Source organism: Xenia sp. Carnegie-2017, unplaced genomic scaffold (genome assembly GCF_021976095.1).
Source record: "Xenia sp. Carnegie-2017 unplaced genomic scaffold, XeniaSp_v1 HiC_scaffold_19, whole genome shotgun sequence".
Taxonomy (NCBI): Eukaryota; Metazoa; Cnidaria; class Anthozoa; order Malacalcyonacea; family Xeniidae; genus Xenia; species Xenia sp. Carnegie-2017.
Genome location: NW_025813481.1, coordinates 1,325,001 through 1,349,759, shown reverse-complemented (window position 1 = coordinate 1,349,759; position 24,759 = coordinate 1,325,001). Strand labels below are relative to the sequence as shown.

Sequence of the window (24,759 nt, the reverse complement as noted above, 5' to 3'; positions counted from 1 at the left end):
CAAGTCAATTGAGGAACGTAAGACTATTATTAAGAAATACGGTCGTTGTTATATTTGTTTGGAAAAGGGCCACATGGCTCGTGACTGTGACAACAATATTAAATGTAGTATATGTAAGAAGAATCACCACAAGGCTCTGTGTGATTCGGGAAAGGAAAGTAAGCCCCAGGGAACTGTTGGACAAGGGGAGGTTGGGAATGTAGATACCAATAGTAGTAATACTCTATTTGTAAGTCCTAAGAATAGTTGTGAAAAAGCAGGATGCAATGTTGCTTTGCAAACTGCACAAGCAAAACTGATTGGTAGTAAGTCGGGACGTGTAAGGGTTTTGTTGGATTCTGGGAGTCAGAGATCATTTGTTACTGAAAGGACGGCTAAAGCGTTGGGATGTAAAGTCGTTCGTGAAGAAAATCTGAGAATAGGAACGTTTGGGAAAAGGGCTTTAGAGAACGAGTTGAGAAGGGTTGTGCGATTGGATTTGAGTTCGTTGTCGGGTGGTGAAGTCGTATCTATCGAGGCATATGTTGTACCAGAAATATCAGTAATTAGTAATCAACATTTGGAGGTGGTTCGAAATAACTTTGAACATTTGAAGGGTTGTGGTTGTCTGATGTTTGTAAGGTAAATGAGGAATGGAGGTAAACGTACTCGTGGGTGCGGATTACTTGTGGTCGTTGCAGAAAGGTCGTATTATGCGAGGGAAGCAGGGGGAGCCTGTGGCTATCGAGACGGTGCTTGGATGGGTAGTTTCAGGGCCGGTTGGAAGCACGGATAAGAATCAACCCGCCACTGCTCAGGTAAATTTTTGCTCCGCTAATAAAACTTGTATCAACGTAGAAAACTTTTGGGATTTAGAAAGCCTAGGAATTAAGGACAAAGTAAGTGATGTGCATGAATCGGTCATAAACGATCTTAGTTTTGACGGTACGCGTTATTCAGTGGGGTTGCCCTGGAGGGAGGGTCACGATCCTTTACCTACTAACTATGACTTAAGTCTTAAGAGAATGAAGGGACAAATCAGACGACTAGGTAAGAACCCAGAATTACTGAAGGAATATGACACTATCATTAAGGCCCAAGAAGAGTTAGGCATCATAGAGAGGGTAGGAAAAGATAGTGTGATTAATTCTCATGCCAAAATACATTACATGCCTCATCAAGCTGTCGTGCGAAAGGATGCCAAGACGACAAAGGTTAGAGTGGTTTATGACGCAAGCGCTAAAGTACTCAAGTCAAGTGTCTCTTTGAATGATTGTTTGCATATCGGACCTTCACTTAATCATTTTTTGTTTGATATTCTGATTAGGTTCCGTGAGCAAAGAATAGCGCTAATAGCGGACATAGAGAAGGCCTTCCTAAACATTGAAGTGCACGAAAGGGATCGAGATAGCCTAAGGTTTTTGTGGGTAGATGATGTACTGCGCAACAATTTGAATCTTGTAGTTTACCGTTTTTTTAGAGTCGTATTTGGGGTGAATTCGTCACCATTTTTGCTTAATTCGACGTTAAGGCATCATAATAGCAAATATTTACAGTGCGATAGGGAATTTTCAGAAAAACTGCTAAAAAGCTTTTACGTGGACGATCTTGCCAGCGGTGAATCTAGTACAGAGCGAGCGTATCAGCTATATCGTAAGGCCAACGAACGCATGAATGAAGGCGGATTTAAGTTACGCAAATGGCGGACTAATGATAGTGCGTTAAGATCGCAAATTGAAGAAGATGTGCGTGACGTGGAAAGTAGTTGCGTTGATGAGCAAACGTATGCGAAAACCACGCTTGCTCAAGTACAGGGTCAATTTGGTAAAGTATTAGGGTTGGAATGGGATAGCGTCGGGGACGTAATAATATTCGATTTCGAAAATTTGAGTGCGAAAGCGGAAAACACGGAACCGACGAAGAGAAATGTGTTGAGTCTGTTAGCTTGTATCTTCGATCCATTAGGGCTCTTGAGTCCTACGATTGTTAAAGCTAAAATTCTCTTTCAAGATATTTGTTACAGTGGCGTGGATTGGGACGATACATTGCCTAAAAGTGTGAAAGAGAAGTGGGAGAAGTGGTTGAGAGATCTAAAGGAGGTAAAGAGTGTTTCAATAGGATGCGTCAAAGCGAGCTTATTGTGCGGTTGTGTATCTAGTAGTTTTGAACGGTAACGATGTTCGTGTTAAGTTGATTGCCAGCAAAACAAGAGTAGCCCCGATGAAAGAACTTAGTATTCCGCGGTTAGAATTAATGGCAGCTAGAATATTGGCTCATTTAATGTCTGCAGTCAGAGTATAATTTTGAGGGCGTTAAGTATTGGACTGATAGTATGACTGTTTTGTATTGGATAGTCAACTCAGGCAATTGGAAGCAATTTGTTCAGCATAGAGTTGACGAAATATTAAGGCTTAGTTCAAAAACAGAGTGGAGTCATTGTCCAGGTAAGGAAAACCCTGCAGATTTAGGGTCGCGAGGGGTCTTGATGACTGAGTTAAAGAACGCGGAGGTTTGGTGGTCAGGACCGTCTTGGTTGCGGGGTAGTCCAAGGCATTATCCTATGGTGAAGGAGATAGTTCCCACAGTAGACAGCAAGGTTGAAGAGAAAAGGTCATTTGTTGTTAACCTAATCATAAGTGCAAGGTCATTGTTTGGAATTGGCAATGTCATTAGCATAAGTAAATACAGCACACTTACACGGCTGTTAAGAGTTACTGCGTGGGTGAAGAGATTCGTCTATAATTTGAAACAAAAAAGACTAGGATTAGAAATTTTTACCGGACCAATAAAAGCGAGCGAAATGAATGATGGAGAATGCGAGTGGATAAAGTCAGCCCAGCTAGAGTTACGAGAGCAACCCGAGTTTAAGCAGTTAGAAAGACAGTACGGACTGATAGAAATGAACGGGATACTGCATTGTACGGGAAGATTGGGTGAATCAGATTTGGAGGCAGAAGCTAGAGAGCCGATTGTTTTGCCTAGGAGACAGTATTTCACAGAGCTAGTGATTAGGCAGTGTCATGAATCTGTTATGCATGGGGGAGTTCGGAGCACGCTGGCGCAACTGAGGTCGAAGTATTGGGTACCCAAGGGCAGACAGGAAGTTAAGAGAGTGAGCGGTGGATGTGTAGCTTGTAAACGATGGAACAGTAAGCCGTGTACACAAATAAAGCAAGCAGCGTTACCAGAGTTTAGGGTTAGGAGAGCCGCACCATTTGAAAATTCAGGCGTAGATTTTGCAGGACCTTTGTACGTAAAAACAAAGGCAAGTATGAGCAAGGTGTACATTGCGCTGTTCACCTGCTGTGTGACACGCGCGGTTCACTTAGAGTTAGTGCACGATTTGAGTGCAGCGACATTTCTGCGCTGTTTAAGAAGATTTTTTGCAAGTTTTGGAACACCGAAACTTATTGTTTCTGACAATGCCAAAACATTTAAAGCCGCAAAAAAGACGTTGCGCGACTTATTTCAATGCGAAGAAGTAGATAATTGCCTTAGCGCTAAGAACATTGAGTGGCGATTTAACCTAGAGAGGGCCCCATGGTGGGGAGGGTTTTTCGAAAGGATGATAGGGCTAGTGAAAGTCTGTTTAAGGAAAGTTTTGGGCAATGCAAAACTTACTTTCGACGAACTGACAACTGTTCTAGCTGAAGTTGAAGCTAAATTGAATTCTAGACCTTTAACGTATGAGTACGAGGAAGTGAATAGTGAAGTACTTACTCCTGCACATTTAGTCTATGGTAGGTGCATCGTGACATTACCCGATAGCAAGGACTCAAAAATTAATGATTTAGGACAAGATTCGACTAGAACAAACACTAGGACACGATTCAAACATTTAAGTACCATACTGGAGCATTTTTGGAGCAGGTGGAAACGGGAGTATCTCACGAATCTTCGGGAATTTCATAAGGTTGGGATGGCAGACAAACAGTCGGCGATAATTAAGCCAGGGGATGTGGTCATTGTGTTTGAGCAGGGTAAGAAAAGGGGGGAGTGGAAGACAGGTGTGATTCAGGAATTGATTTGTGGCAAGGATAAGGTCGTTCGTGGTGCAAGGGTTTGCGTGATGACAAACGGTCGTCGCCAGGTGTTGAATAGAGCGATTCAGCATTTATATCCAGTTGAGGTTAAAGACGAGAGTAAGGTTGAAGGGGTTGTTAAGGAGGATATAGTTAGCGGATGTAAGGAGAAGACTAAGAGAAAGGCGGCTTTGGACGCCAGGTGGAAGGTTAGGGCGATGCTTGACTCCTGAGTGAGTCAAGGGGGGGGAGAGTGTTGTATAATTTAGGATATTTCATTTATATTTTTTATTGCATGCCAGATTTTATAAGGCCCGGTTCAAACGTCGTATTTTACATGCGCCGAATCAAATCTGAGTTTTAGTCGACTAAAATAGTTTTATGCGTAGTTTGATTCAGACATCGAATTTAATAGTCGCATTTATAAAAGTTATGCTTCCACTTTTTCATAGTTTATTCATTTTCTTGTACTAATTTCCTAAAATGGCGAACAGAAAAATGTTGAGTTTATGCATTTCAAATATGATTCGTGTTAATAGGAAAAGACGAATATTGATGCACGTTGCAGTAAATAAACTATTAGAAACGAGACGGCAGCTTCTGCAAATTTCCCATGTTTTTCTACCCTTAATTGGTCAAAAAAATGCCTTCATACGTAGCCCTCCTTATCGATCATGTCGAAGACAAGATAGAAATTCCGGCTGGTGGAAGAAAGTTTGGAGTATTTATTCTGATCTTCGATTCAAAAAAACATTTCGTGTATCTCGAGGAAATTTTCCTTGTAAATATAATTTTTTTGCACTTTAAACAAGTGTATTTTGTTAAACTTGTGCACGAAATACAAGGGCCATTACCATCACTCGCCGCCGCCATGTTTTTACAACTTTGCGCATGGCATTTAGCATGGAAATAATTGATTTTTGCTTAGAAATATCTTAAAATAAATTATGCATTAAATTCGGCTCATGTAAAATGCGACGTTTGAATCAAAGTCGAATTTTCGTCGAATATTCGACTAACTCAGTCGAATATGCGACTAAAGTCGCATTAAATTAAAATCCGTCGAATTTAATTGATTCAAACGTCGCATTTTACATGCACATAATTCTCGCATTTGATTCGGCGCATGTAAAATGCGACGTTTGAACTGGGCCTAAGTTCCCATGCAGAGTTTTATGAGTGCCAAAATTATAATTAAATTAGGGTGTATATACTTAACACTTCCTAAGTATTTTCTCTCTTAATTAATTCACGTTGTAGTAGTGCACGTAAGTCACGAAATGTAAACATATAAATAGACTCAAATTTGTAATAGTCGGGGAGATTGTGTAGATTGTTCATTGCTAATAAACTCCATAAAACAAACCGAATCAGAGTGAAGATCTATTTTCTGGACGAACTCAGTGAATTCTGCGACACACTTATAGGAAGTCAGACATTCGAGGCTCAAAAGTTCCGGTCAACAAAACTAAAAGAACTAAAAATAAAACACACTGAAGCACTTGAACACAATAACACCGGAACATTCAAACATGGGAAGTTATGAACATTTAAACACCGGAACACCAAAACAACGGAACTCCAATGAGGGCAGAAGACTGGAACATGGGAACACTAAAACAAGTGACTATTGAAAGACAAGAATGGAAACACCGCTTTCTATGACACGCAAAGCATAACATCAAAATATATTGACGATATAAACATTCGTCGTCGCGCTGCTTGCCAGTGAAAATTCACTATCATCCATCATTTAGAATGATATGTTTAATGAAAACCGAATAGTGACGCGTTTTTAACAACGTGAAAGGTGGAACATGTCAAAAACCATAGTATTTCGTGCCGTTAACCGAACGCCTCTCTAAACTAAAATTAATGTATGAAAAGAACGTTATTATGACAAAGAAACTTTTTATTTGTGTACGAACTTAGTAACACTAAAATAGTCTCGTCTTCCTGTTCGACTTTATATCCCACCAGATGGCCTGCGTATTTTATATAAAAGCTCGCATTGTCTCTTTTAAAAGAAGTGCTATTCCGATATTCTTTCGTTTATGTGTACTGCTTGTATATAGTTCAATTAGTCCATAAAATGAGATCATATTTTATCTTTTATTTGTACTCAATTGCGTGTCTTTTGGGTGTTCGAATTATAATTATAGTAAACAGTTCATACATTGGATTGAATCAATGTATGAGTTAATAATATTCAGGAAAAAAATTTCTCAATTCTGATAGGTTGATTGCAGTGCAGTTTATCTGTAATTGCACTGTGAAAATGCGCTGTAGAAAAGTGTAATTGTACTGCAAATACTGTAACCTGATTGGCTGAAAAGCAATAAAAGCAAAACAAACTTCTTTTCAATTAAAAAAAAAACATGGCGGCAGTTGTAAGTGAACAAAGATTTCCACAATTGTAATCGTTTGAAATTCAAGAATTACAAAAGAATGCAAAGAGTAAAAACCAAACAGCAAGAACTATTTTTTGGGTGAATCTTTTCTAAAGTTAAGCAGCGTAACGAGGCTTTTCTGAAGAGATAGAGAGAAACGAAGTGAGACAGAGCTAGACAGTACAGTCAAGTAACATCTCGAAGTATATTATTATTAAGTAATAGTATAGTTTCTTGTGCAATTACGGCTAAACATAGACTCGTGAGTTTTTCAATCACTACAAATAGCACTATTTCGCCGCAGTCTTTAAAGAACTCATTCGTGCATGTTTATCCGTAGTTTCACTCAAAACTATATTATTACCAATACTAATTGATCGACAAGTAGCTAAGAACATTAAATTCGCTGTAAAAATATTACATAATCACGTCTAACTCGCTACTAGCAACAAACAATGTCTTTTCAATTGTAAAAACCGAAATTTAATAAAACAACCTAGCATAGGTACATCTCTTGTGTGTCTAATTCATGCATTGAAAATCATTCTGAACATCTTTCAGTTGGAGAATTTTCTCTCGGGACAACATATCAGGTATACTTTTTCTGTTCCTGGTACATTGTTCCTGTACGGTTTAACACCTCGGTAAACTGCGTGCATATACGAGAAAAATGACCACCCTCCCAGAATATCTTCCCGCAAGTCGCACAGCAGTAAAACAGCTCAATCTTATCCAATATACTCTCGGAAAGAGCTTCAATCTGTAGGCGAACGCCGCTACTAAGTTTTAAAGTGTTTACAACTAAGGGAAGCGTAATTTTTGATGACCCATTTGAAATATACTGAGAAAATAAATTGTTACTAACTTTGCGTTGTTGATGTGCCATGTTTTGTTCACGTGCTTGGCCAAGAGCTTCGTTTTTCCTTTCACCGTACTTGATGTAAGCCTCAGGCATCGATACTGTATGTTCATTCCGATTAGAAATCTGAAGAAAAAAAAAGCATTTAAAGTTTGTTGTAGAAAAATGTAGCAAAGAACCCCAAGTATTAACATTCTTCAGAAGGGAGGTTTTTAAACAACAATGTGAAAATTTTAATTCTTGACTTATCATATAGTTTAGCATTTGTCTGGTGTCTTCATCGAGAGCGATCTGATAGTACAACTCGATTATTCACAAGTTTACGATGCTGAAACTTGAGTAATTAGGTTTTCTAACTAGGAAGAAAGCAGTGCTACAACATAGGAAGTCAGACATTTGAGGTCCAAAAGTTCCGGTCAACAAAACTAAAAGAACTAAAAATAGCACTAAAAGAACTAAAAACATCACTGAAGCACTTGAACACAATAACAACGGAACATTCAAACATGGAAAGTTATGAACATTTAAACACCGGAACACCAAAACAACGAAACTCCAATGAGGTCAGAAGACTGGATATTGGCAACACTAAACAAGTGACCTTTGAAAGACAAGAACGGAAACACCGCTTTCTATGACACGCAAAGCATAACATCGAAAAATATTGACGATATAAACATTCGTCGTTGCGCAGTTTGCCAGTGAAAATTCACTATCATCCATCCTTTAGAATGATATGTTTAATGAAAACCGAATAGTGAGGCGTTTTTTAACAACGTGAAAGGTGGAACATGTCAAAAACCATAGTATTTCGTGACTTTAACCAAACGCCTCTCTAAACTAAAATTAATGTATAAAAAGAACGTTATTATGACAAAGAAACTTTTTATTTGTGTACGAACTTAGTAACACTAAAATAGTCGTCTTCCTTTTCGACTTTATATCCCACCAGATAGCCTGCGTATTTTATATAAAAGCTCGCATTGTCTCTTTTAAAAGAAGTGCTATTCCGATATTCTTTCGTTTATGTGTACTGCTTGTCCACGCAAGCTTCAAGCAATCGTTAAATCAAAGCGTAATATATTTCGTTAACGAGTTGAGAAATAGTCATGAAGCGGAGTGCCAGAGAAGTTGATGAAAACGAAGTACAATTCTTCGATTCTCTTTCAAGGACTGACATTGATTTAGTCAAGAGTAAAAAAGACGACGATAAGAATCCAGTCAATGTTAACGCCATAAACTCGAATGGCAAAACAACTCTTGAAATCAAAGCTGAAAACAGAGACTTTGCCGTCATGGATGAGCGGGATAAGCTTTTGGCAGCAGAGGAGGACGATTCGAAAAGTTTTCTTTTACAATGCGTTGCCCAAAACGATCTTGAGGGCGTCAAAGTGTTTCTGTCAAAAAGTCCAGACTGCAAAGTAAGTATTTACTATTTATGAAAGGGTATCCTAATAGTGTGTTAATCAAACAGAAGCTATGAAGTATGAACACAAATTATTTGCTCTTTAGATTCATCATTTTAACATATTGTACTTCAAACAAATCGTAAACTTATCATATGTATACATATAGGACTATACAGACTTCGAAAACATATTAACGACAAGCTTTATCACGCCAATAATACTAGCAGTTCAACTGGACCACCGGGAGATTTTACATCATTTAATAGTGAACAACTACCGTATCAAAGACCCGGATAAATATGAATCCGAACATATTCCAGACATGCTTCGTTCAGCGATTGCCATAAATCGCTTCAGAGGGCTTTCAAGTCCCGTCTATATGTGTTTAAGGTAAATCTGGTTGGTGAGGATATTTTTTTTTGAAAGTAAACTATGGAATTTGCTAGCTTAAAGCAAGGGATGCTAGCACTAGTAGGACCTAATTAGACTTTGATAGCAATAAAAACCATGTATCTTAGGTGCGCGCTTCTACCGTGTTTCATCTTTTTTAGCTTCCTCCTCTACATACTCCCCTACTTGCAAAAGAATAACTCCTCGCCCCGCTCTATTAATCTCCCATTCTCAGTAAATTAAAAATCACCGGGATGTCCATCACTCGATAAAATTATAACAAAACAGGAACGCTAACGAAGCTTTATTCATTGATATATGAGCGTTTACTCGTTTGAAATTTAATAATGTAAAAGTTAAAATAATTATACTTGCTTCGTGTCAAAATGTCATACAAAAATAAAGTCAATTTTTTCTTTTACCATGGGCTAAATGGACAAAATGTCAAATAAGGAAAGATAGGAAAACACTCCACAATTGAGTATGTACGCTAATGTTGCAGTTGTACAACAATACCCTTGCAACAACAGCTATAAAATTCACAATAAGAATCACATTTGTTGACATATACCAACTTTTTTTCCGAACAAGTTATTTAGAAGATAAGGAAGACAGAATAGAAGACCCGTTCTCTCAGTCATTAGATCTAATTTCAAAGTTACAAAAGCGCACCAGAGATGAGTACGAACTGAAGAACGAATACACCGAATTATCAAAAACGTGCAAAACTTTTACGACGGAGCTGTACAACAGTTGCAGAAACATGGAGGAAGTAATGGCACTCATGGACGTCGATTTTGAGTTTAAGACACGCAACGCGTTGACCTTAACGCACAAGACACGTAAAAATGTGGTAAAACGTCTGAAGTACGCCATACAATGTGATCAAAAACAGGTAACGGGAAAGAAAAATTGTGCAAAGTTCATATTATATTATAAATAAAAACGCATGGAGAATTTGTCAAAAAATGTGTGTTCCATCACAGCTTAGAAAGTTCGTGATGGTTCCATGCACAAAACATCTCAGCCGCGTACTAAATAACTACTTAACACAATTCTCGTCCAGAAAATGGTTATTGTTGTGATAGATTTATTGTCGGATGAAACATTTGAAGTTGAACGACCTATTTCAATAAAAAACTTTTGCAAATCTTGTGCGCTAATTTTAACGACGTTCTCCTAACTGTTCACTCTTTTGTACAACCTGTAGCTATTGAAGAAACAAAAACACGCGAAACTAATGCAAGAAAAAATTTATTTCCCTTTTAATTTAGAAATTTTATAGCTTCCTAAACTATGGAAAGATTGAATTTACGTACTGACAAAAAAGTGACTTTTTTCATTGTATTTTTTTTCAGTTTGTTGCGCATCCGCATACTCAACAACTCCTTAAAATGATCGTGTACTCTGGCTTCCCTTGTAAAGTCCAAAAAAAATCCATGATATCTCGCCAGCTATGGTTTATCATGTATACAATTCTTTCCCCTCTCCTTATTTTAATATATTTCATATTTCCTGCTTCAAAGATATCAAAAATTATGTCCACTCCATACATGAAGTTCATCAACCACCTTACTCAGTTCATAGTCTTTCTTTCGCTGATTGCTGTCTCCTCGCAGCAGCATAAGCCCACTCCAACAGTTATAGGTAATAAATACATCTGAATCAGCCAGAACGTTGTTTCTAGTATTGATATAATGAAACTCACTCGGTTCTTTAAAACTTATTCAGCCTTCGTTTTACCAACGTCTAGAATCTTTAATTTTCCTAACTGTCATCGGAATGGTATATCAGGAGATTCGTGAAATGCTACATCATGAACCAAAAATGAGCTATTTCTTCAAATGGTGGAATATCATCACAGTCATAATGCTGACTTTGTTTATCATGGCGGGAGCATTTTGGATTGCTGGTAATATCGTCACGGGGGATTGGTCAATCACTGAACGTACTCTCGCATCGTACGACAATAAGAAAAATGGCTATGCGCTCGGGTATACGTTGTTGCTGCTCGGAAATAGCTTTTTTGCAATGGCCACTGTCGTCAGTGTTCTTCATTTTCTCGATTTTTGTCAGGTGAGATGCATTAGAAAAGCTTAAACTAATCTTTGCACCGAAGCACATTACAGGTAAAGGTAATCTTATATGGTCAATATGTTGGTGTTATGGCCACTAAATTCGTGTTAATTTTAAATTTTTCATATAGGTGCATCCCACGTTAGGACCGCTTCAGTTATCGCTTTACCAAATGATTTTGGATGTTATGAAATTTATGCTATTTTTTGCTGCCATATTTGTTGCATTTGTCGTGGGTTTGAAGAATCTTTATTTGAACTGTACCAGCATCCAAGAAGAGATGTCTATCAAAAACAAAAACAAGACAGAAAACATAAACGAGAATTTCTTAAAGTTTGTAATAAGATATTTGCCTTGGTTAACAAAACAACAGGCTTTTAGCGACAATGTCAAAGCAACGAACCTTATTTTTTAGCCTTCTGGAAGCGTCCAAAATTATGTTCTGGGCACTCTTCGACAAAATCGATCTCGAAGACTTTGATACAAAAGATTCACGTTTTGAAATCACACAAGTAACAGGAAAACTGTTGTTCGCGATCTACTCAATCCTTGCTGTCTTCATTGCACTCAACATGCTCATTGCAATGATGAATCATTCATACGAGTATGTGTCGGTAAGGAACATGCATTAATTGGACTTAGTACAATAGTTAGAATACTATTTTAGGCGCAAGTCTCGCCAGTAACGGATCCAGGGTATATTATTAAGATTTTATGATCCAAGTCTAATTAACATCCTCACATAATGAGTTCCTGTGTAGTGTGGCTCTGTAAATGCTTCCGTGTTCACTAGATAGTCTAAAACCTACATAGAAAGGACCAAAATTTCACGCACAACAAACTCAAAGCTTATTCATGGAATCAGCACAAACATGCGCCATTTGGCTTTATAAAACGTCCTACAAATTTCAATAGCTAATAAGGTTTACTGGAACCAACTGTCCCTGCAGTTGGAATAAATACTTCAGCACTTCAAAGAATTAACTCAGTTTTGCAATAAGCTTGTCTTCCACAAACATGACAATTTTCACACATCAAGCTCAACCAGTTGAATACTGCTCAATAAATCTATACGAAACGATACTAGACATGCATGAACGACTAAATCGATGATGGCAAAAAAACATATAATGATTGCACTCATTTGAAAACTAACTAGTCATAAATATGCTCTCTTTACAGCAAGAGCAAGACAATCAGTGGAAATTCAGTCGTACTGAAGTGTGGCTGGATTTCGTACAGAGAGAAGAAGGAAACACACTACCAGCTCCATACAATCTAATACCGAATCCAATACTCATCTATCGCTTTTTAAAGAAAAAGGTGAGCAATGTAGCCTTATTTAAAGTAAATGGTTTGAACCCGGGGGTATCGTTACATGCTTGTAAATGTAGATCGTCCAGGTTGGTATAGTCCTGAGTGGGACTGTTTTTGTTGTTGTTGACTGACGTTTCGACAACCTTAGCGGTAGTCATCTTCAGAGTCAAAACGGCTTACATTAGAAAGTTGGTATACCAACTTGGAACAAACCCCCCTGAACAGATCACAGCAATTACCGGCACCTTACAAACGACTTATTCACAATACAAACAAACGATCAACTAAAAACATTTCACTTCACACTAATTCACAATTACAATACACAATTGACACCCACACATTTCCTGTACACACAATACAATGACGTAGAACCAGATAACAAATACGGCTATCCTGACGTTTAAGCGCGGGCCACACTATCGTCGAAATGCAACGAATTTCGTGACGAGTCGCTCGTCAACGACCCGTCGTGACGAGTACTTGTGCCACATTGTAACGATTTTCCGTACAAGCATGGACGATTATCAGCGCAAAAAGAAACTTCTATTATTGAAGAGAAAAATTCTACTGCTTCTAATTTCTGCAAAACGACGTACATACAAAAGAAGGTTCTGGGTACATCCCATAAATAAAAGGCGAGAAAGAGAAGGGCTTGTATGACACGTTGTTGCAAGAGCTTCGTCAAGCTCTATTGGTCGCAACTTTCAGTTCCCGAGCGACATCCTTCCAATTATTTTCCTTTATATTGCGTGTATCTTTATAGTCAGGATGAAATTTGTCCCACAAACATCGCCTCTCTCTCACTAGCTCAATTAATATTTCTTGCCAATCCGCCATTTTGCCACAGCACAGTGAAAGTAAACATTAGTCATGCGATTTTTCTTGTCCAATCAGAGTAGATATGCAACAATTACTCGTCACTCGTTGACGATTTCGGTGTGCATGCTCAACGGCGACGAATTCGTCCATATCGTCATATTTTCTCGTTGACGAGCGACTCGTCACGAAATTCGTTGCATTTCGACGATAGTGTGGCCCGCGCTTTACTCCTCATTTGACTCTGAAGATGACTACCGCTAAGGTTGTCGAAACGTCAGTCAACAACAACAAAAACAGTCCTTCTCAGGACTATACCAACCTGGACGATCTACATTCACAAACATGTAGCCTTATTTGTTGAACATTTCATAAACTGACGTCATAGACATGTTTTGATAAGTGTCTTGCAGTGCTCAATATAAGTTAAGAATGTTCTTGTAGAATCTTCGTGTTTGGTTATTGTTTTTGATGTTTATTATTTTGCATTAACGTGTTAAGCCTGTTTTCCACAAGCCACGTATCGTAAAGTATCGTAGCAAAACGTAACATGGCGCATGCGTACTTGTGAATTTGATGGTCAATAGGCACAATCACGCATGCGCCATGTTACGTTTTGCTTCGATACGTTACGATACGTGGCTAGTGGAAAACAGGCTTTAGTGTGGTATGCAGCAGCGTAGCCTGACCTTCTTGACTGGGGTGAGGGGCTTTTTTTTGCAGAGGAGCGCATGACCGTGGTCCCTTCACCTAATATAGCTTATACCAACAAGCAAATAGTGGCGAACACGTAAATAGCTATGGTCTGTTCCTTTGAGAGTATTTTGGTTAAAGCAGTTTCACATAAAGCCAAAAAAGTCGACAATTACTGCCGACAAAACTTTGTAGCATTTAAACATTTACAGCTCTATTTAACAAAGGACCAAAAAAAAACGAGGAGCAAGACTCCATTCAGCCCCTCCCTCTCCAGTAACTAAGAACAATCTAAAACAATACATTGAAGTTTTTTTTGCGTGATTTTCATAGTATTTGTAGCAATTTTCTCCTTTGCGCGTTAGCACAAAGCAGTTATGTGTCTGCCGATTCGTTTTTGGGACTGTATACCATCCTACTGTACGCGCAGTCGACACACAATTCTCAATTTTACTCATTATAACTATTCTGCATCACAGATAATCTTAAACATTTCAAGCTTTTACATTCACAGCCAGCGACAGAAGAGCCTGACTTTCAACGTGTCAAAACTAATAAATATTAACATAAGTTCCTATTTTCTTTCATACGTTCCTAGTATCAAATAATAATTATCTATTGTTTATTTTCATACGTTCCGACAGTATTATAACGTTGAGGAAACAGCTCATTTAATTCAAAAACGAGATGAATTGGAAGAAAAACAAAGAAAAAAGGTAAACAAAAGCTTTCTTAGCTACATTCAAGCATATCGTGTTTGTAGCTACCAGTAGTTGGTTTTTATCTTTTAGTACAATGCCAATGCAATTCGTGTTTATGTAATAATCGTAAACGACGACAAAAAACTTTCTTTAGTTCCCATAAATATGCGCGACAATCGTAAAGTTTTCATTTGACAGATCGTAGGAAAAAAAGAAAGCTCAAGTGTACAAAAAGAGCATTAACAAAATGAAAAAAAGAGTCAACAAATTTCACATATATAAAAAACGTTTTATGAACACTCGTATGCAGGTTGAAAGTGATATGTAAAATCATTTTGATATTTCCTTAGAGAAGAAAGGTAATAACACGCCTAATCAAGCGATATTTGATGATGAAAGATGCTCAAAAAGAAGAATCTGGAACTGCGACGAACATCAAAAAGAGCGAGCCTAACATCATAGAATTATTGACAGACCAACAAAACAATATGAAGACCACTCGACTGTAAATGCGTACAATGTGTATCTCGTCAGCCTAAGAAAAACTCAAAACCTAAAAGTTTATCTATAGATGAATGATAAAAGGAAAATTGAGTGTCTAAACACAATCAAATCGCAGCAAAATATACCTGGAAGGAAAGATCTGATTTTTGACATGTATTTTTCTTTGATAATTTATAATACCTCAAACTTTCAAAGTTAATTTGTCCGTAGAACAAGATGATATTTTGTGATCTTTCATTTTTACTCATTTACGCGCCTTGTGTGTGTTCTAATAATAATTAGATTAAGCAGTTCATACATTACATTGGATCGATTTATCAGTTAATCGATCGACAAGTAGCTAACATCGTTAATTTCGCTGTGAAAATATTCTAAAATCACGTTTAACTAGCCACTGGCAACAAACAATGTCTTTTCAATTGTAAAAAGCGAAATTCAATAAAACAACCTAGCGTAGGCACATCTCTTGTGTGTCTAATACATGCATTGAAAAATTCAACACATTACGTAATAAAAAACATAATTTTCTTACGCATGCGCAATTGCGCAATGAGCGAGCATCTTTCAGTCTGACGGTTTTACTGCATGTCAGACTAAATTGGCAAGTATGTCAGCTACTCAACTTGATATCCATTCGACAGAAAATTCTCTCCGGAAAACATATTAGGTGTATTTTTTTCTCTTCCTGGTACATTGTTCCGGTACGGTTTAACACCTCGGAAAACTGCGTGTATATACGAGAAAAATGACCACGCTCCCAGAATATCTTCCCGCAAGTCGCACAGCAGTAAAACAGCTCAATCTTATCCAATATACTCTCGGGAAGAGCTTCAATCTGCAGGCGAACGCCGCTACTAAGTTTTAAAGTGTTTACATCTAAGGGAGGCGTAATTTTTGATGACCCATTTGAAATATACTGAGGAAATAAATTGTTACTAACTTTGTATTGTTGACGTGCCATGTTTTGTTCACGTGCCAGGTCAGGAACTTCGTTCTCGCTTGCATTGTACTTGATGTAAGCCTCAGGCATCGATAGTGATCCGACTCTCATATGTTCGTTCCCACTATATGTCTGAAGAAGAAAGAATGCTATTAAAGTTTGCTGTAGAAAAATGTAGCTGGCAGTGAAGTGTAGGTATTAACATTCTTCAGAAGTGAGGAATTTAAATAACCACGAGAAAATTCTAATACTTAAGTAATTGTATAGTGCGGCCGTTATCTAGTGTCTTCATCAAGAGCGATATGATAGTACAACTTGAAACTAGGAAAGAAACCTAAGTTTAGTGTTTACACTTAGATACACAGCATCACTGAAACATCTAAATCATAAAATAGAGATTTTGTCAAACTAACAAAGTCAAATATTGCCTTAAAAAGCGCAAATGACATGCGAAATGGCCTGAACACTAAAGAAAAACTAAATTACCCAAGAGAAAACTCAAGAGAAAATCAAAACTTCTGAAAAGAACTGTTTTACAGGTATAAAACACGATGCATTTCGGCAGACAAACAGATGGCAGACGTTGACACCTGTTGAGTTGTCTGCCGAAATGCATCGTGTTTCATATCTGTAAAACAGTTCTTTTCCAGAGCTTTTGGGTTTGTGTTCTAATTCTAATACATTTCTTTTCAGAAAGCTTAGGTTTCTCTTGAGTTTTTCTCGGTTTTCTTTAGGGCATTCAGGCCATTTAAAATGGTAATTGCGCTTTTTAAGGCAATATTTAGATTATCCAAACATGGAAGTCAAAAAAACAACATTTAAAAGCCGGAACCAAAAAAATAACATCAGAATATTGGAACACGTCAACATAATGACATATCAACACTGAAACTTTAGAATTCCAGAATATTGGAGCATGTGAACATTATAAAATATAAACAGTTAAACACCGGAACACACAAAAACAACGGAACTCGTGAATTTTGTAAAATGCGAAACGCTAGCACAAGTGACGGCCAAAACACCACAACCTTTCTCTGACACACAAAGCACATCGCCAAAAATATTGAAGCCTTAACTTTTTCAAAGGAAGAAATTCTAAGAGAGGTTCTCAATTATATCAATAGTTAAAATTAATGATAATTAGTTTATTGATTAAACAAACTTCATCCTACTTTTCAGCTCGCTATGCAGCACTTAGTACAACATCTTGACGCCCGTTGGCGCAATGTATTATGAAGCGTCGAATTCGTCGCACATTTTCCCGTTGAAAATACTCTATCATTAAAATAGTATCTTTATTGAAAACTGTATGTATAACACATAGTTATAATAGCGTTGTAATTCGAGATCAACCAGATAGCATGCACATGTTACGTTACAAACTGATTCGCACAGCATTTTTAATTGGCATTTTTTTTTAATTAAGTTGCGTTGTTTTTCCGGGTGGGTTCCTATATAAGTTTACAGGAGTTCCATATAAGTACCAAGACCACACAGCTGATTGCCAAATCCGGGGACACAATATAACAAGTACAGCAAATTTTGTTGATGAGTTGAAAGAGTTATGCAAAGGGGAGAAAATCAAAACGAAGTAGAATTCTTCGATGCTGTTAAGGAAGGTGACATTTTTTCGGTGAAGAGTAAAATCCGCGACACCAACAATCCAGTCAATGTTAACGCCATAAACTCGTATGGAAAAACGGCACTTCAAATCGCGGCCAAAAACAGTCACAAAGACGTCATAGATGAGCTTTTGGCGGCAAAGGCCGACTTCAAAATGGCTCTTTTACAAAGCGTTGACCAACACGATCTTGAAGAGATAAAAAATTTGGTGTCAAACCTTCCAGAAAACATCAAGATATCAGACTATAGCTTCATCACGCCAACAATAAGAGCAGCTCAATTGGACCACTACGACATTGTACATTATTTTATATTGCACAAGTACTTTATCGAAAAGCCACATGAGTGTGATTGCAATTGTGAATTATGCAAACCCAAGTCGGACATGCTTCGTTCACAGATTGCTAAAAATCATTTTGAAGGGCTTTCAAGTCCGGTCTATATGTGTTTAAGGTAAGTCAGGATGGTGAAGATACATACAATGTAAATGCAAAGCAGTGGCCGATTACTAGTTACGGGGTAAAGTTGAGCCTTTAAATTATATTTATTCCTCTCACTAAGTTTAGTCTCGTGATGACGTTTGCGTTCTTCGAGTTCCACTGCTTTTGAATAAAAGTAAAATAAAATTTTTTAAAGATCAAACGAAATTTTGAAAATCGTTGACATAGTCAGAGGAAACTGGGACAACCCACTACTTCACGAGTTCGTCGCGCATTTAAACAGTAGATAGTATGAAAGCCTCAATATTCAATAGCTCCTACGGTTTTCAATGGAATAAATCGTCGAAATCTTTGGTTCGGTGTAATGTTATGTCTTCATGTGCACAACTGGGACAAACTTTTGACGATGACGAGCTTATGAATAAAAAGCGCAAGGATATTTACAAAGGCATAAGCTTGCCGGACGTTCACAAACATCAATTACTTTTTATAAATGCAAACAAAACAAACTTGATAGACCGTACGACAAAAATGACAATGAATTCAAACACACGACACAAATCAAGCGACGGCTAATGTATACAATAAAATACTTGCTCAGGGAAATGTCTTCAACACAATACACGGCTCTAATATTGTTTTGTCGACATCTGTTTGTTCGATATTTCGGTTGAGTAAACGACATATCATGCCATTCACAAAACGTTCGCAAGACAGAATGTTCAAAACAAAGTGTTTATCTTCAAAAAAAAAAGATTTTCATTGTAAGTGCCAATGAATTAGTCGTTAAAATAAATTCATCGTACGATGTATGCATTTAAAACGCCAATAAAAGCATGCAATTTAAGCGACAGCCAATGGACAAGGTGAAAAGTTAAGACAATTACCAAGTCTTTTGATTAAGTTCAGTGAGCACAGGTCACAACTTTGCACGAGTGAAATTTGGACAAGATGAAAAGTTAAGACAATTACCGAGTCTTTTGATTAAGTTCAGTGAGCACAGGTCACAATTTTGCACGAATGAAATTTGGACAAGGTGAAAAGATAAGACAATTACCAAGTCTTTTGATTAAGTTCAGTGAGCACAGGTCACAATTTTGCACGAGTGAAATTTGGACAAGGTGAAAAGATAAGACAATTACCAAGTCTTTTGATTAAGTTCAGTGAGCACAGGTCACAATTTTGCACGAGTGAAATTTGGACAAGGTGAAAAGATAAGACAATTACCAAGTCTTTTGATTAAGTTCAGTGAGCACAGGTCACAATTTTGCACGAGTGAAATTTGGACAAGGTGAAAAGATAAGACAATTACCGAGTCTTTTGATTAAGTTCAGTGAGCACAGGTCACAATTTTGCACGAGTGAAATTTGGACAAGGTGAAAAGATAAGACAATTACCGAGTCTTTTGATTAAGTTCAGTGAGCACAGGTAACAATTTTGCACGAGTGAAATTTGTCAAAGGAAGGGAGAATACTTTCTTTTTGCTGCTTTTGTGACATTTTGACACAAATGACAAAATTATCGTTATTCGAACTCGTTTCATTGTTGTAAAAGGAAATAAGCTTAGAACTTCAGAACTCCAAATGAACTAAAGACGTTTTTATAAATTTTTTTTTCAACGTCTCGTGTGCTTTTATGTACGTTAGTAATGTATCACTCGACTAAGTACATCATTATTGTTTAACGACCTGTACGTACTGCGTATCTATCTTTTCCTACAAGTTATTTAGAAGACAAGACAGGCAAAACGGAAGACCCGCTCTCTCAAGCATTCGCTCTAAATTTGAAGTTACTCAAGCGCGCCAGAGATGATTTTGAACTAAAAAACGAATACACCGAATTGTCAAAGAAATGCAAAACTTTCATGACGGAACTGTACAATTGTTGCAGAAACATGGAGGAACAAATGGCACTCATGAATGTCGATTTCGACTGTAGTAGTGCACACAAAGGAACAAGCGAGGAACGTAAAGCTGTTGTGAAATGGCTGACGAAAGTCATTGAGAGCGATCTAAAAGAGGTAAGTGGGAAAGAAAAAGCGAAGAACTGTTCATTCTCTACAGCTTAGAAAGACTGTAGCTTCCAAATGTAGGGGAAAATTGCCCACTCGCAACAAAGAATTTCATTCACGGAAAGTGACTTTTTGGCTTGGATATTTTAGTTCGTGGCGCATCCGCGTAGCCAACAACTGTTGAACATGGTCGTGTACTCCGGCGTCCCATGGAATATCCGAAGAAAATCCACGACATCTCTTCTTTTTGCTTTTATTCTATATACCATTCTTTTCCCACTAATTGTGTTTATATACATCTGCTTCCCCAAAAAAACGATAGTGGAAATCATGTCAACTCCATACGTGAAGTTTATCAGCCACATTTCGCAGTTCACGATCTTTCTTTCGCTGATTGCTGCCTCGTCAATGCGCGATAACCACACTCCAACAATTATAGGTAAAATACATTTAAATCAACGAGAAATTGCCTCCAGTTTTGATGCTTATGAAACGTGCAGGGTCTTGAAGATGTAGAGCTCAATTTTACGACATTTTTCTATCTAGAATACTACATTTTCCTAACCGTCGTTGGAATGATGGTTGAAAAGTTTGATGAAATGCTACGTCAAAAAGGAAAAATAAATAATTTCTTCAAATGGTGGAACATTATCACAATCATAATGCTGACTTTCTTCCTCATGGCGGGACTAACATGGATCGTCGGTTATGTCGTTAAGGCGTACGGCGCTAAAAAAGATGGATATAAGTTGCTGCTGCTCGGGAATAGCTTTTTCACGGTGGCAATTGTTGTCAGCGTTTTTCATTTTCTTGACTTTTGTCAGGTGAGATGCAATGCAAAAACCAAAAATAATTCTTGCACTAAGAACACTGGGCGAAGGCAATCTTATGGCCAAAATGTTAGCGTTAAAGTCACCAAACTCTTATCAATATGATCGTTTTGCTTTTTTTTAGGTCAATTCCACATTGGGACCGTTTCAGTTGTCTCTTTATCGTATGATACAGGATGTCTTAAAATTTATGCTATTTTTTTCTGCCATGTTTGTCGCGGTTGTCGTTGGTTTGAGAAATCTTTATTCGTATTACAACAGCATCCAAGAAGAGATGTTGGGGCAAAACAAAAGCAAGGCAGAAAACATCAACGAGAATTTCTCGAAGTTAGTAATAATTAAGATATTTGTCATTGACCACAGAACGACAGATCAAATCAAAGTGACGAACCTTATTTTAAAGATCAAATCCAAGTGACGAACCTTATTTTTAGTCTTCAGGGAGTGAGTAAACATCTGTTCTGGGCACTCTTCGATAAAATCGATCTCGAAGACTTTGATACGAAAGACTCACGCTTTGAAATCACACAAGTAACAGGAAAACTGCTGTTCGCAATCTACTCAATCGTGGTTGTCTTCATTGCTCTCAACATGCTCATTGCAATGATGAATCATTCATACGAGTATGTGTCGGTAAGGAACATGCATTAATTTGACCTAGTACTTTTGTTAGAATATTCACTTAGGGAGCAAATTTCATGAGAAACGGAGGGTAAGACATTAAATTACTATATGTTTTCAACTCAATGTACTTTCCAATCCGATTGGTAATGTTTTGGCTCTCAGGAGTATTGAGCCTGCAACTCAGCCAGCGGTAAAACGTACTTCGCGTAATCGGTCCCTGTATAGTGTTGCTATTAAATGTTTCTGTGTTTGATGACTGTAAAAACAATAGATTTTTAAAGAAACCGGTGATGATGTTTTAAAATCCACAGAGCAGGATCACATTTTCAAATGCAACAAAAACAGCACCTCTTTATGGAGACAGGGCAAGCATGCGTCATCTGGCATAATGGAACGTCCTGTACAGGGTGCATGAAAGTAGATATACAGGAACCAACTATCCAGTAGGAATTACTATTTCAGCACTTCAAACAACCAAACAAATTTTGCATTTAAGCTTTACTATTGTAATGCTTCAACTTCAAAGCATAAATTTTTAACACATCACCTCAACCAGATGAATAAGTTTAAATACATCTACGGCATCATACAAACTATCAAATCAATGATCGCCAGAAAATAAAGCGATTGCACTTATTTGAAAACTGACTGGTCATGAATATGGTTTCTTCACAGCAGGAGCAAGACATTCAGTGGAAATTCAGTCGTACTGAAGTGTGGCTGGATTTCGTAAAGAAAGGGTGCACACTACCAGCTCCATACAATCTAATACCGAACCCAAGATTCATCAATCGCTTTTTAAAGAGAAAGGTGAGTAGTATAGCTTAAACATATCATGAAATGATGTAAGACAACTTTTTTCATCGTCAAGAATGTGTTCCACAACACTCTGTTCCTGCTACAATATATTTTAATTAAAAGCGCTTTTGTAAGAAATCATCAAAACAACGTTTATTGCTGCCAAAATTTTACGGGATGTAAATATGATATTTAACATAGAGTATTTATGAATCAACGCAGATAATTGGGGCTATAGGCCTCCCCAGCCCTCCCCACATTTTCCACCTCAACTTATAAACAAGGCATATGTGTGTGTTACAAGAGCATAAAAATGGGTGGAGAGCAAATTCACGAATCAGTTCAGCCTATTCTGAAAATGAAAATTCCCCGGAGTCGCTGCCATTAATCGCTGCACATACAGAAGGGGTGACTGGGCTATACACCCTTAAAGCCCTCCCTCAGGCACTACCTATATAGAAACACCCCCCGGGCACCACCTAAGCAGAAACACATCCATGGGCACCACCAATGCTGAAACACATCCCAGGGCACCACCAATGCAGAGACACCCCAAGGCACCACCAATGCAGAGACACCCCAGGGCACCACCTATGCAGAGACACCCCAGGGCACCACCAATGCAGAGACACCCCAGGGCACCACCAATGCAGAGACACCCCAGGGCACCACCAATGCAGAGACACCCCAGGGCACCACCAATGCAAAGACACCCCAGGGCACCACCTATGCAGAGACACCCCAGGGCACTACCAATGTAGAGACACTCCCTGAGTTACACAAAATAAAATTGAAGTGCTTTTTGTAATTTTCGCAGCGGCAAAAGAAATTGAGAAAAGATACACTTATTCCAGAACAACACGAATTGGAAAAATTAGAAGAGGTAAACACAATGTTTTTCCAGCTCAAGAAATTCGTGTTTGGCTTTTATCTTAACAGTGCAATTAGTGCTGACGTACTATTCTTAAACATCGTGAAAGTGCTAACAAAAACGAAGTATAAATTGTAGTTTTATTTAACAGAACTTTTAAAATGACATACGTACGAAAAAAACATTTACAAAAAGACAATCCAGTCAACAGAGCTCGTGTAGAATGTGAATCGTTACACGCACATGTGGCGAGGCCTTGAAAACGGCCAATGATAGCGATATCAATGAAAAAATTTGACTGACAAATGTCTATGTCTGCGGACATCTATTTTACGTTTTTCTATTCACACTCCAGGAGATTACTATAATTTCAATGTAGACAAAAAATGGGGACGCGTAACTACCACTTCAAGTGAATTGTGATAAACTGAGCTTCACATGATAATGCCAGGCAAATATTCATTAAGGAAGTTTTCGATGTTTTTTTTAGAGAAGAAACATAATGAAATGCTTAATCGATCGATATTTTCAAAAACAAAAAGTTCAGAAAAAAGAAGCTTTGGCAACGGTGAAGGACATCAAAGAAAGCGAATACAAGATCGTGAGATTTATGAAACAACAACATCATTCTCCCGTTAAGACTATGTAAAACGTTTGACACACTTGTGCAAACAAAACGAACGACGAACGAAAAACTGGATGTTTAAACGAAAGCATGTCACAGCAAAATATTTCTAAAAGGCAAGTCTCGTTTGATCTCTGCTATTTGACTTCTAGTTTGTTATGAACTTTGCATGCTTTATGTCTTCAAATTGCCTCTTATGGACCATTTATGTCTTCAAATTGCCTCTTATGGACAACATATCAGGTCTATTTTTTCTCTTCCTGGTACATTGTTCCGGTACGGTTTAACACCTCGGAAAACTGCGTGCATATACGAGAAAAATGTCCACCCTCCCAGAATATCTTCCCGCACGTCGCACAGCAGTAAAACAGCTCAATCTTATCCAATATACTCTCGGGAAGAGCTTCAATCTGTAGGCGAACGCCGCTACTAAGTTTTAAAGTGTTTACATCTAAGGGAGGCGTAATTTTTGATGACCCATTTGAAATATACTGAGGAAATAAATTGTTACTAACTTTGCATTGTTGACGTGCCATGTTTGGCTCACGTGCCTGGCCAAGAGCTTCGTTTTTCCTTTCATAGTACTTAATGTAAGCCTCGCGCATCAATACTGATCCGACTTTAATATATTCATTCCCGTTACATGCCTGAAAAGAAACGCTTCATTCCTTATATACTCCAGTCTAATGTCTTCATCAGGAGTGATCTGATGTTGAAACTTGAGTCCTTATATACTCCAGTCTAATGTCTTCATAAGGAGTGATCTGATGTTGAAACTTGAGTACTCGTATACTCCAGTCTAGTGTTTTCATCAGAAGTGATCTGATGTTGAAAC

The 24,759-nt window shown here is 37.8% G+C and overlaps 2 protein-coding genes and 1 long non-coding RNA gene across 4 annotated transcripts in view; 2 read left to right on the top strand and 1 right to left on the bottom strand.

Annotated features, from left to right (window-relative positions):
* Window positions 1-24,759, bottom strand: part of LOC124438818 (exonuclease mut-7 homolog) — a 43,418-nt gene that overhangs the window by 4,250 nt on the left and 14,409 nt on the right. For both annotated transcript variants that reach the window (XM_046989035.1, XM_046989034.1), the window contains exons 20-22: window positions 24,440-24,571; window positions 16,100-16,231; window positions 7,257-7,376 (exon numbers count right to left, since the gene is read on the bottom strand). In XM_046989035.1, coding sequence (XP_046844991.1) covers window positions 7,257-7,376; window positions 16,100-16,231; window positions 24,440-24,571 — 384 coding nt within the window. The remainder of the gene's footprint in view (window positions 1-7,256; window positions 7,377-16,099; window positions 16,232-24,439; window positions 24,572-24,759) is intronic.
* Window positions 17,086-17,527, top strand: LOC124438825. Its single transcript, XR_006946171.1, has 2 exons — window positions 17,086-17,206; window positions 17,282-17,527. It is a non-coding gene; the product is annotated as an uncharacterized LOC124438825 (long non-coding RNA).
* On the top strand, window positions 17,616-24,445 carry LOC124438821 (short transient receptor potential channel 4-like). Its single transcript, XM_046989036.1, has 9 exons — window positions 17,616-18,178; window positions 19,888-20,185; window positions 20,327-20,615; window positions 20,723-21,000; window positions 21,131-21,333; window positions 21,441-21,639; window positions 22,306-22,440; window positions 23,246-23,311; window positions 23,790-24,445. Exons 1-9 carry the CDS (start codon window positions 17,667-17,669, stop codon window positions 23,946-23,948), a joined length of 2,139 nt encoding a protein of 712 aa, XP_046844992.1. The 5' UTR covers window positions 17,616-17,666; the 3' UTR covers window positions 23,949-24,445.